Source organism: Theropithecus gelada, unplaced genomic scaffold (assembly GCF_003255815.1).
Source record: "Theropithecus gelada isolate Dixy unplaced genomic scaffold, Tgel_1.0 HiC_scaffold_15883, whole genome shotgun sequence".
Taxonomy (NCBI): Eukaryota; Metazoa; Chordata; class Mammalia; order Primates; family Cercopithecidae; genus Theropithecus; species Theropithecus gelada.
Genome location: NW_020257640.1, coordinates 1,521,493 through 1,535,536, shown reverse-complemented (window position 1 = coordinate 1,535,536; position 14,044 = coordinate 1,521,493). Strand labels below are relative to the sequence as shown.

Genomic DNA, 14,044 nt, shown 5'->3' with positions numbered 1-14,044 from the left:
GAGGTGTGAGCCTTCTCCATCCAACTCTACTCATGTAAGAGAGTCTTCTTTAAAAGTGCTATTAAAAAATTTTTAATCAGTTCTTCCCCCTCAAGAAACAGAAGAATATTCCTAACACAAATCTTAAATAGAAAAGTATCAAAAAGCAATCTTATTTCCACATAGAAAATAAAATAAGCTGTCCGCTGCAGCTTACGTGACTTATGCTGCCATCAGAAGCAGTCTCTTCCAGGCTATTTTAGGTGGGCTTCTTAGCACAGCTCAACACATATGCCAGCCTTGTAACAAACACATTATCCTTGTATTCGTGACTATGGAAACACTTTCCTAAGATACTGAACCACTATCCCAAACCTTGTAATATGCATAGTCTAATAAACAAGCACAGGGAGAGAGTGTGAACCTAGTATTGGCACCTGATCCACTTATTCACAATCATTGCTTTTAAAGGATAAGCATGGATAATAATGGCTTGGCTTCTTAATAAAGAAAAGACAACTGATTTGCCTTTAAATGAATGCTTTGTCCTAGCTACACCAGGCAATAATTCCGATCTTATCTAACACAATCTGTCAATGGTCTGTTTTCAGACTTGAACAGGTATTTCTCATTTCCAACAAAGTAGAACTGATACCTGTAATATTTTTCAAGTTACAGTTTTTTAAGTGTAAAACCATAAGGCAGAATGCATTTGGTAACAAAATGATACTCGGTACATTCACGTATAAAAGTCAATAATGTTATGATTACTTGTTACCTACTTTATAGTTTTATTAGCAAATAAATATTGGGTCTTTTACTTTAGCTACAAATTTATTATAGAATTATCATGGATTTAACCAAAATGATAGTTTGTATCTTTCCTCATAAACATGTTAGTTTTGCTCAAGAAACTCAAAAGCTTGTGTATTTTTTAACCAAATTAATGTTCATGGGCCTCGCTTCAATCAAATCCAATTAAAGATCATTAAGTGGTTGCAGATAAAGGACACTGAGTAGTCCATAATTACTGGCTCTTTCATTCTGAAAATCCAATTCTCCCATGAGCATAAGCACATCTGCATGATTTAAAAACTTACAAATAATTTGCCTTTTGAAACTCATGGAAAGAAAAACTGTAATTTTTGCTTCAAGGGGCTTGCTAATTACACAGAGATGAAAAAAAGAAGAAACATCTATATAGCAACATATTTTTAACTCTCATATTCTCACCATTCAAAGCCGAAAGGCCTTCGGGTAACCTAGCAACAAGAAGGAATCACACAAAGATGAAGTATTCTATTACAGACAGGAAGCCCATTTCAAATTGCCACTCGGCTGCTTTTTCATTGCTGTTTTAGTCACAATTTGATTACGCTTTTAAAAATTAAGTCCATGGGTTTCATATAAATATTAAGCATCAGAGAACAACATAATTTTGAACATGTCAAGATATACAAACCCTGGATAAAACCCTATTATTTCTTAGGAGTATCACCATTAAATATGGTTCTTCCAACTTAGCTAAAATCCAGAACGGTTATTTCTTACTCAAAAGGACACTGTTGTTCACAAGCAACAAAAGAAAAAAAGCAAATTGGACTTCATCAAAATTTAAAACTTTCATACACCAAAAGATACTTAAAAGTGAAAAGAGGCCGGGCGTGGTGGCTCACGCCTGTGATCCCAGCACTTTGGAAGGCTGAGGCAGGAGGATCACAAGGTCAGGAGATCGAGACCACCCTGGCTAACATGGTGAAACCCCGTCTCTACAAAAATACAAAAAAAAAAAAAAATTAGCCAGGCGTGGTGGCAGGCGCCTGTAGTCCCAGATACTCGGGAGGCTGAGGCAGGAGAATGGCAGGAACCCGGGAGGCGGAGCTTGCAGTGAGCTGAGATGCGCCACTGCACTCCAGCCTGGGCAACAGAGCAAGACTCCATCCCAAAAAAAAATTCTGAAAAGATTGGCTCACACCTGTAATCCCAGCACTTTGGGAGGCCGAGGCGGGCAGATCACGAGGTCAGGAGATCGACACGATCCTGGATAATACGGTGAAACCCCGTCTCTACTAAAAATACAAAAAAATTAGCCGGGCATGGTGGCGGGCACCTGTAGTCCCAGCTACTTGGGAGGCTGAGGCAGGAGAATGGTGAGAACCCGGGAGGCGGAGCTTGCAGTGAGCCGAGATCGCACCAGCGCATTCCAGCCTGGGCGACAGAGCGAGACTCCCTTTCCAAAAAAATAAAAAAAGTGAAAAGATGAGCCACAGAAAGAAAAAAAAAAAATTTTACAAATCGTATCTGCAAATCATATATAGTTCAACAACAAAAAGACAAACAATTCGATTTTTAAGTGGGCAAAGGACTTGAATAGATGTTTTTCCAAGGAAGATCTACAAATGGCCAGGAAGCACGGGAAATACGTTCAAATATATTAGTCATTAGGGAAATGCAAATCAAAACCACAATGAGATACCACTTCGTATTTACTAGGGTGACTATAATAAAAAAAAAATTAAAACAACATCAACAACAAAAAACAACAAGCATTGCCAGAAAGTGGAGAATTGGGCAATGGCTAGAGAGAATATAAAACGGTGCAGCCACTGTGGAAAACAGTTTAGTGGTTCCTCAGTAAGTTAAACATAGAATGACCATATAATACAGCAATTCGACTCCTGGATATACACTCAAAAGAACTGAAAACAGGTGTTTAAAAGCTTGTAAACAAATGTTCAAAGCAGCACTATTCACAATAGACAAAGGTAGAAACAATCCAAATGTCCATCAATAGATGCACAGTTACAGCTATCTGTGAATATACTAAAAATTACTGAATTATACACTTGAAATGAATGCTGTCATGGTATGTAAATTATATTTCAATAAAGCAATTTTAAAAGAGCATTACTATCCATACTACTCAAAGCAATCTATAGATCCAACATAATCCCTATCAAATGCCAATGACATTCTTTACAGAAATAAAAAAAGTAATCCCAAAATTTACATGGAACCACAAAGGACTCAGAATAGCCAAGGCCATCCTTCCTAAGCAAAAAGAACAAAACTGGAAGAATCACATTATCTGACTTCAAATTATACTATTACCATTGCTGTTTTTGTGGCAGCATGGTACTGGAATAAAAACAGACACACAGACCCCAATGGAACAAAATAGAGATCCCAGAAATAAAATCCACACATCTACAGTGAACTCATTTTTGCAACAGTGCCAAGAACACACACTGGGGAAAGGACAGTCTCTTCAATAAATGGTGCTGGAAAAACTGAATATCCATATGCAGAAGAATAAAACTAGACCCCCATTTCTCACCACAAAAATCAAATAGAAATGAATTAAAGACTTAAACCTAAGACCTCAAACTATAAAACTACTAAAAGAAAACATGGGGGAAACTCTCTAGGACATTGGTCTGGACAAAGATTTTGTCAGTAACACCCCACAAGTATGGGCAACCAAAGCAAACAATCAACAAAGTGTAAGACAACCCACAGAATGCAAGAAAATATTCGCAAACTACCCACCTGACAAGGGATTAACAACCAGAATATATGAGGAGCTCCAACAACTCAATAGAAAGAAAACCAAATAATCCAATTTAAAAATAAGCAAAAGATCTGAATAGACATTTTTCGAAAGGAGACACACAAATGGCAAACAGGCATATTAAAAAAGTGCTCAACATCACTGATCATCAGAGAAATGCAAATCAAAACTACAATGAGGTATCATCTCACCCCAGTTAAAATGGCTTTAATCCAAAGACAGGCAATAACAAATTTTGGCAAGGATGTGGAGAAAAGGGAACTCTTGTACACTGTTGGCAGAAATGTTAAATTAGTACAGCCACTACAGAAAACAGTATAGAGGTTCCTCAAAAAACTAAAACTGAAACTACAATATGATCCAGCAATCCCACCGCTAGGTATATACCCAAAAGAAAGGAATCAGTATATTGATGAGATATCTGCACTCCCATGTTTACTGCAGCACTGTTCACAATAGCTAAGATTTTAAAGCAACCTAAGTGTCCATCAACAGGAGAAAGAATAAAGAAAATGCGATGCCTACACACAACGCAGCACTATTCAGCCATAAAAAGAACGAGATCCTGTCATTTGCAACAACATGGATGGAACTGGAGGAAATTATGTTAAGAGAAGCTAGGCATAGAAAGACAAATTTCACATGTTCTCACTCATTTGTGGGAGCTAAACATTAAACCAACTGAACTCATAGAGATAGGGAGAAGAATAACGGTTACCAGCAGAGGCTGGGAAGAATAGTGGTGGTGGGGAAGGGAGTGGGGATGGTTAAAGGGTACAAAACCATAGTTAGAATAAGATCTAGTATTTGATAGCACAACAGGGTGACTACAGTCAACATTTATTGTACATTTTAAAATAACTAAAAGAGTGTAACACAAGAAATGACAATTGCTTGGGTTGATGGATACCCTACTTACCTTGATGTGACTGTTATACAAAATACCTCATGTAACCCATAAATACATACACCTGCTATATGCCCATAAAAATTTAAAATCTTGAGCCAGGCACATTGGCTCACGCCTGTAATCCCAGCACTTTGGGAGGCCGAGGCGGGCGGATCACCTGAGGTCAGGAGATCGAGACCATCCTGGCTAACACGGTGAAACCTCGTCTCTACTAAAAATACAAAAAATTAGCCAGGCATGGTGGTGGGTGCCTGTAGTCCCAGCTACTCGGCAGGCTGAGGCAGAAGAATCCCTTGAACCTGGGAGGCGGAGGTAGCAGTGAGCCGAGACTGCACCACTGCACTCCAGCCTGGGCAACAGAGCAAGACTCCATCTCAAAAAGTAAAATAAAATAAAATAAAATAAAACAAAATAAGATAAAATATAAAAATCTTTAAAGAGTATTGTCACTTTAAAGAATACAATGGCTGGGCGCAGTGGCTCACGCCTATAATACCAGCACTTTGGGAGGCCGAGGAGGGTGGATCACCTGAGGTCAAGATTTCAAGATCAGCTGACCAACATGGTGAAACCCCGCGTCTCTACTAAAAAGACAAAAACACAAAAATTTGCTGGACATGGTGGTGAGCGCCTATAATCCCAGGTACTCGGGAGGCTAAGGCAGGAGACACGCCTGAACCCGGGAGGCGGAGGTTGCAGTGAGCCAAGATCGCACCACTGCACTCCAGCCTGGGCAACAAGAGCAAAACTCCATCTCAAAAAATAATAATAACAATTTTAAAAGTAAATAAATGTTAAATTTTAAACATGTACTCCAAAATAATCTGAAAGTCTACAAGCATGACAGTTATTCTCAAATATTATTTTTATTTAAAAAATGAATATACCCCTAAAATCGAGCAACTGGAGGAGAATCTATTATTCTGAGCACCAACCATGTCCCAGGCACTGTGCTAAGAATTTTACACACAATCTCATTTATTCTCCACCAAATCTCTGTAAGGTCTTCACTCCATTTTACAGATGAGCACATGTGGTTCACAAGAGTTAAGTCACTTGCCCAAAGTCCCACAGCTAAAGCGTTGCAGAGCAGGGCACAGATGCCTTTCCTAAGGAGGAAGGACAGTCACACATTTCCAAAGCAATCCCCTTAGGCTTGCTCCCTGACACTGCCTACACTTCTCCACATGCAGGCATGGGGGCACCCACACTCCACAATTAACAACCAAAACTACTGTCACCATTTATTAAACAGATACTTGTTGCCAAGTCCTTATGCTGAGTACAGGCTGCTAAATTTTCACAAATGGGCATTAGAAGGACATAGATCATTTAATAGACACCCTTTTGAGTCAGCCTAGGAAGCCCCTCTGTGGACATGCAGCGCTAACCAACCAAGGCAGCTATCGAGTGATCAGAACCTCTGCCCAAGAGGTCGTTTAGGAGCCTGGAAATGAGCCCCACGTTGTCATTCATTCTCTCCTGTGTTTTGCTCAGTTCTCTCTCAGCTCCAGCTCATATGCAACACTCCAGAACCCAGTGGGTATATAAGAATCCATGGGAAAAAGCAGAGAGAAAAAGAATCTAGTCATCTCAGATACTAAATGTTCGTACACGCACTCAAGATTTACTAAGAGACAAAGAAGAAAAGCTGGTTCCTGTGAAACAAACCAATCACAGAGAACACTGGGACTAAGAGGACAGCCTGCAAGGTATCCGAGTCTCAGAATGAGCAAAAACAGACACACAGTCCCCTGTATGCAGAAGGGTTACAGTCCAGTGCCGAGATAGGTATTAGTCAAATAATCGCCAAATGTAAACCTGCAAAAATGATGCCTACCAGGCAGTGGGGTAGGGGGTGCCTGCCCACATTTAACAGAGGGATCTGACACCATTTGGGAGGACAACAGATGAATGGAATTAAGAAAAATGTGTATATATACACAATGGTATATAATTCAGCCATAAAAAGAATGAAATCCTGTTATTTGTAGCAACACGGATGGAACTAGAGGCCATTATATTACATAAAATAAGCCAAGCACAGAAAGACAAATATCACATGTTCTCACTCATATGTGGGAGCTAAAAGGGTATATCTCACGAAGGTAGAGATTAGACTGGTGGTTACCAAAGGCCAGGAAGGGGGGGGGGAAGAGTGAAGAGAAAAAATATATATATAAATGTATTTATTACCACTGAACTGTACACTTAAAAATGGTAAAGATAGTTAATTATATATGTAGATTTTACCTCAATAAAAAAGCAATATTTGAGTTAAACTCCATACGAATCAGTGGTAATATTTATGAAAAGCGAGGGAGAGGGAGGTATCAAAAATGACACCCAACCTTTAACATACCAGGATGAATAATGGAGCAATCACGCTTATAAGGAGTACAGAAAACATTTAGGGTGGAGCAATATTTACTGTTTTGTGTTTTGTCTTTCAGCCAGAAGTAGAATATAAATTTGGTTTTAGATATATGTTTCAAATACAAGAGGAAATGTCAGACAGGCAGCTGTTTCACATACAGTTCCAATCCTGTCCCAAGATCTGTATAGGAGACAAACATTTATGAAAAAATGTGATATAGCTAATAAATAAAATTACAGCTATGGATATCTGTAACCAGGGAAAAAGCACTGCCTGAGAAGGGAAAAGGCCTAGAATCAAGCTTTAGGAATATAATGACTAATTAGTAGACATTAGATAAAGGAAGCTAAGAAGGTGCAGCCCAAAAAGCAGGAAGAAACCAGGAGGAGGTCAGACCCAGCTTTCCTTTCTTCTTTTTTTTTTTAGATGGAGTCTGGCTCTGTCGCCCAAGCTGGAGTGCAGTGGCACAATCTCTGCTCACTGCCACCTCCACCTCCCGGGTTCAAGCGATTCTCCTGCCCCAGCCTCCCGAGTAGCTGGGACTACAGGCGCTCACCACCACGCCTGGCTAATTTTTTGTATTTTTAGTAGAGACGGGGTTTCACCATGTTAGCCAGGATGGTCTCAATCTCCTGACCTCATGATCCCCCGCCTTTGGCCTCCCAAAGTGCTGTGATTACAGGTGCACACTGTCACGCCCAGCTAATTTTTTGTATTTTAGCAGAAACGGGGTTTTACCATGTTGCCCAGGCTGGTCTGGAACTCCTGAGCTCAGGCAATCTGTCCGCCTTGGCCTCCCAAAGTGCTAGGATTACAGGCATGAACCACCATGCCTGGCCTCTTTTCTGTGGTAAAAATAGGTAATAGTTTCTTCTTCTTCTTTTTTTTTTTTCTGAGACAGAGTCTTGCGACCAGGCTGGAGTGCAGTGGCACGATCTCAGCTCACTGAAACCACTGCCTCCCAAGTTCAAGCAGTCCTCCCACCTCAGGGCCCCACCTGCCACCCCCATAGCTGGGACTACAGGGGTGCACCACCACACTTGGCTAATTTTTGTATTTTTGTAGAGATGGAGTTTCACCATATTAGCCAGGCTGGTCTCAAACTCCTGACCTCAGATAATCTGCCCGTCTCGGCCTCACAAAGTGCTGAGATTACAGGTGTGAGCCACCACACCTGGCCAAAAATAGGCAATAGTTTCTTAGGTATAACAAAAGAAAAAAGAAACAGATAAATTGGACTTCATCAAAATTTAACACTTCATATTTCATGTGACACTATCAAGAAAGTGAAAAGAAAACCCACAGAATGGGAAGAAATATTTGCAAATAAATCACATCTGTTAAGAGTCTGGTATGTAGCACATCTAAAGACCTCTTATAACTCAACAATAAATAGGCAATTAACCCCTTTAGAAAATGGGCAAAAGATTTATTTGAATAGACATTTCTCCAACCAAGGTATATAAAGGGTTAACAAGCCCATGAAAAAGATGTTCAGTACCATTACTCGTCAAGGTAAAGCAAATCAACACCACAATGAGATACCACTTTACACCCACTATGGTGAAAATAATGAAAAAGACAGACAATAACAACTATTGGCGAGGATGTGGAGAAACTGGAAACTCTTACAGGTGGCTGGTAAGAATATAAAATAGTGCCGCAAAACTGGAAAACTGTGTGTTTACTGTGTTTGAGCAGTTACTCAAAAAGTTAAATGTACAACTCAGCCATTCTACTGCAAAGTATACAGCCAAGAGAAATGAAAATACATATCCACATGAAATCTTTTACAACAATGTTCAAAGAATCATTCTTCACAACAGCCAAAAAGTTGAACAACCCCAAATGTCCATCAACAGACGGATAAAGAAAATGTAGTCTAATCATACAATGGAATCTTGCTCAGCCATAAAAAGGAACGAACTTCTGATACATGCTACATTATGGATGAACCTTGAAAACACCATGCTAAGTGAAAGATACCAGACACAAAAGCCAAATATTACATGATTCCAATTATACAAAATGTCCTGAATAGGCAACATAAAGACAGAAAATAGGATGCCAGAAACTGGGGAGAGAGGGAAATAAGGAGTAAGTGCTAATGGGAATGGGATGTGAGGGTGAAGTATTTTAGATTTAAATAGTGGTAACAGTTCCACACTTTGTGAATATTCAAAAAAAAAAAACAAAACAAAACAAAACACTAAAGCACACACTTTAAAAAGTGAAACACCAGTAGGTTAATTATATATAATCTCAATTTTTAATTTTTAAATGAACGGCAACTAGGAGAAAGTATCTCAATTTTTAAAATATACTGATAACTTCACAAAAAACCTAACACCTATTTCTGACAAAAACTCAGATAAGGGCATTTAACTTTCTTTCTTTAACTTTCATGTGCCCACCTGGGTCTCTCCCAAGCACACCTTCCTTTCTTTCCTGTTCTGAGCCTTTTTAAATAAACTTCTATTCCTGCTCTGGGAAAAAAAAAAAAAAAAAGATAAGATAAACAGAAGTAAATAGAAAACTACCTCATTTTGATAAAGAACATCTACAAAAATCCTACAGCTAATACCATACTTAGCACCTAAGATAGGAACCAGACAAGCATGTCCCGTCTCACCACTCTTATTTTACATAGTACTGGAAGTTCTAGCCAGTGCAATAAGGCAAGAAAAAGAAATTAAAAGCACACGTATCTGAAAGAGATAAAACTGTTGCTATTTGCAGATCACAAGACTGTATATGTAGGAAACTCCACAGACGCTACAAAAACTCCTACAACTAATAAGTTCAAAAAGGTTGTAATATAAGCCATATAAGGTAAGAAATGGAGAAAGCAGAGGATGGATGGATCTAGAGAAAGCTGAACAGTCAAAGGTTTGAAGTTCAAAAGAGATCAAAGAATTACACCGGGAGTTGTGTTAAAAAAAAAAAAAAACACGAAGGAAGAGGAGGGTGGGGGGGAGAGAGAGAGAGAGAGAGGGAGAGGGAGACAGAGAAAAAGAGAAAGAGAGAGAGAGAAAGAAAAGAGAAGAAAAGAGTTGAAAAAGGAAAGGAGGGAGGGAAGGAAGGGAAAAGAAAAGAGAAAAAGAAGGAGGAGGAGAAAAGGAGGGAGAGAGAGAGAGAGAATTAGATAAAAGAGGGAGACAGGTTTTATTCCATCACTACTGCAGTTTCTCTACGCCATCTAAATGTGCAATGAAGGATATCAGGTGGTTTGTTTTTTGACAGCAACTGAACAATTTATTGGTCTCTCAAAGTTACTGTAAAGAGATGAAAATCATTTAGGTTAGAAATTCTAAAATTTTACACATATGGCTATATATTAGTTTCCTTAAACATTTTGGCTCTAACAATTAAAACAGTAATACTATATATATATAAAGCAAAAAGCTGAAATTATCGACCTCCAAGAAATTTTGTTAAGGCTTCCTTACCATTTGCTATTTTTAACACAGATGTTTAAAAGAACTGTTTCCATTCTCAACCCTACACCTATGTGTGTGCATGAGCGCGCGTACACACACACACACACACACACACACAAAAGGGAATTTGGGGGCAATATTTATACCTAACCACATAGAAAATGCTGCTTGTGATACATCCAATGCCACACAGTTTTGGCATTCCTGAGGGTGAAATCATATTTGTCACATCACTGGATCCCATGGAGTGTACGTACACTCTTTTAGGCAAGATCCCCAATGTGGATGCAGTCTTTCTCCCCAATGCCAGCACTATAATGAGATTCTGTTTCACAGCCGTTATACTGGCTTATGAAGCACAAACTCACTTTCCTGCCACTGCTTTTACTTACTTGCCCAGCATGCTCTGTCCCAGTGCCAACAATTTTTAAACTGAGAAACCACACAAATACACCCACACAAAAGTAAAAGCATGTGTCCATCAACTAACTGCCTGTGAAGACCTGCCTGTGGACACCAAGCAACCCCACTCATCACGAGTGCACCACTCAGATGCCATTGGCTCTACCAATGATATGTTTTTTAAAGTACATATCAAAGTATGTACACTAAAGTACAGGGTAAAGTAGAGAAAATCACACCATAGTTATATACAAATTATACTGTTACAGGAAAATGAACTAATATAGCAAAAATGATTTTTGATGGTAATAGCTGAATTATGATATTTGTTTTCTATTATTTTTTACAATCTACGAAAAAGAGATAAGGAGGATTAACGGAAGCATTTTTAGATCACTTTAAGCATTTTATATAGGAAACATGCTGTTCAAAGAAAAATTCCTCTGGAATAATAATAGGTACACAGCAGAGCGCAAGTCAAAAGCCTTGCATTCGGTTACCCGCTCTGCCCTATGTACCAACTTACTTTGAGGAAAAGCACTCAGACTTTTCTTTACAATCTCAAGATATTCAAAATGTGAAGGCTTGTACTAGGAAGACAGGAGTAGTGATGAGGAGAATTACTGGGATTCGGGGTACAGTTTTAAAAGTAAATCCAACATGATTAATGAATTCGGTACTGGTTGTAATCTAATATACCTAAAAATTCTAAAATAGCCTAGCTATGATACAATGAGGTATCCAGAGTTAGAAAAGTTTTTCTCAGCAATTAACTTTTTGATATTCTTTCCTTCATACAGGAGTAATTCATTCCTGTCTTTTCCTCTCCTGGACTCACAAGAATTACCCACTAGTTCTCAAATATCATCACAAAGTATAGGGAAAGGAATATAGGAACCGGAAACAACAGGTTACGATTCACATCAAAATCATTACTTTATTTATTCAACAATACTTACTGCACACCTATCACAAGCCAGGGACTCTTCAAGGCATTGAACTCACGCTCATTGAGAAACAAATAAAGAACAATAAAGGGAATAAAGTAAAGGTCCTGCTCTCATGAGTAAACACATACTTTTCTAGTGATACACGCTAAGAAGAACACTCCAACAGGGTGAGGGCACAGAGCGTGCTATTCCGGTGGCCTTCAGTAATGCAGTGATACTGTATGAAGTGAGATCTTCATGGCATGAGGGAGGAGGGAGGAGGGAGGAGGCAGGAGGCCACAATGATACCCACAGGGCAAACACTTCAGGCAGAAAGAATTATAAGCACAGAGGTCCTGAAGCAGGAGATGCTCAAAATGTTCAAAATTAGCAAGGAGGTCAACGTGGCTAGAGCAAAGAGAACTTTCACAAAGAACAATTCAAATGACATCAGAATGGTGATGGGTGCCAGATCACTCAAGGCCCAGTGAGCCATGGTGAGTTGTTGAATTGCAGCCTGGGAGTGATGGGAAGCCTTTGGAGGTTTAGGAAGAAGATTCACATCACCTGACTTGTATTCTGAAAGGATTACTCTGGTTGCTATATGAAAAACAGGCTTTAGGTATGGGGAAACAGTAGAAGAAAAGATACTGTTTAGGAGGGAAACACAAGAGCCCAGGTAAAATACCATGACAGCTTGCGCTGGGAAGACAGTAGCAGTGATGATGAGAGTTCCTGGGATTCAGGATGCAATTTTAAAAGTAAAGCCAACAGGATTAGTTAAATTCAGTACAGGTTATGAAAGTCAGTGATGATTCACTCCACTGTTTCTGGCCTGGAAAACTGGGTGAATGGAGGTTAAGTTTTAAGAGTTAGAAACTCTTACTAAATTACCTAATTCAGCTGTTCACATATAACATAAATGATACAAATGTAAAACTGAAAAAGCAAAAGCAGAGAATGCTTTTTCTACTCACCATTTGCAGATTGTATCATGTTTCCAGATTTCTGGACTTCATCAAATTTTGTAAAAATTACATTCAATCTGTATGAAAGCAAAAATGTAAACAAACTATTAACCATCACTGCTCATAGCCAATTACATTAAAATGCTAATGTGAAGTTGATCCCCACCGCCCCCCAAAAATCAATGATACAGACCCACCTAAGAACGAAACACAGTGACTAAATCAATAACATTAACAACAGCCAACAATAACTGAGCACTTACTATGGGTAAAGAATGGGCCTAGAAGTCTATCTGAAAGAGCTCATTTAATCTCCTTAAGGTGACATACGTGTGGGGTGGGGATTCTAGCCCTGACAGTAGTAATCCAGAGCCCCTGCTCTCAGACATTACTGACTACTCTACACAAAATGTATATATTATGAGAAGTGTGTGTTTCTCCTATTTCTCTCTTAGTGCAAACTATCAATTACTTAGGATGGAGCTTTTCAAAATGCACTAATAGTACATTACAAAGGCTTGTGCTTCCTGCTGTGATTCATGCTCAATCCAAAAATGCTAGAAATAATTTCTCTAGAAACAAATGCTGTGACTGGATAATCTTCAGCTTAAAAAAAATCTGTATTACATTTATTTTCTATTAATGGATCATTTCACCTTGGCATTTAAATTAAAGCAAAATTCCTTAACCAGTCTAAATACTCCATCCTAGTGACACCAAAAATGAAAGAAAAAGGTGGGAGAATGCAATCATACTTAATAGAAAAAGTTTAAAAAGAGGCTTTCTTGAGCCCAGCGTGGTGGCTCACGCCTGTAATCCCAGCACTTTGGGAGGTTGAAGCAGGTGGATTGCCTGAGGTCAGGAGTTCGAGACCAGCCTGGCCAACATAGTAAAACCCCATCTCTACTAAAAATACAAAAAATCAGCTGCATGTGGTGGTGGGTGCCTGTAATCACAGCTACTAGGGAGGCTTAGGCAGGAGAATCGCTTGAACCCAGGAGGTGGAGCTTGCAGTGAGCCCAGACTGCGCCACTGCACTCCAGCCTGGGCAACAAGAGCAAAACTCTGTCTCAAAAAAAAAAGAAAGAAAAAGAAAAAAGAGGTTTTCTCAAGCACAGCACAGGTATATTGGAGTAAGTGTTGAGATTCCAAAGTAATGTATCTATGCCTTCAATTTTAGGGACATTTTAGTGCTTTTTAGCACACCATCCTATCCTGCCAGCTCTCATCATTTCAAACATGTTTGTCTTTTCTTCTCAAGCGAATGGAAGCTCCTCAGGGGTAGAGATGTGAGCTATGCTCTCTTGGTATTTGTATCAAGCACTACGTATGCCATGCAGATGCTCGCTCAGGAGTTACATCTCTATGTTAGACAGCTGAAACCTAACTCCTCACTCTGGAAAACTGTGGGTATTCACACAAGCTCTGGTGTTTGTTCATTCATTTGTTCATTCACTCAAAACTAGAG

General features: G+C 39.2%; 1 protein-coding gene across 1 annotated transcript in view; it reads right to left on the bottom strand.

Moving 5' to 3' along the window:
* Positions 1–14,044, bottom strand: part of LOC112617106 (CLIP-associating protein 1) — a 304,277-nt gene that overhangs the window by 145,376 nt on the left and 144,857 nt on the right. The window contains exon 8 of the mRNA XM_025373821.1: positions 12,586–12,653. Within this exon, the coding sequence (XP_025229606.1) occupies positions 12,586–12,653 (68 nt within the window). The remainder of the gene's footprint in view (positions 1–12,585; positions 12,654–14,044) is intronic.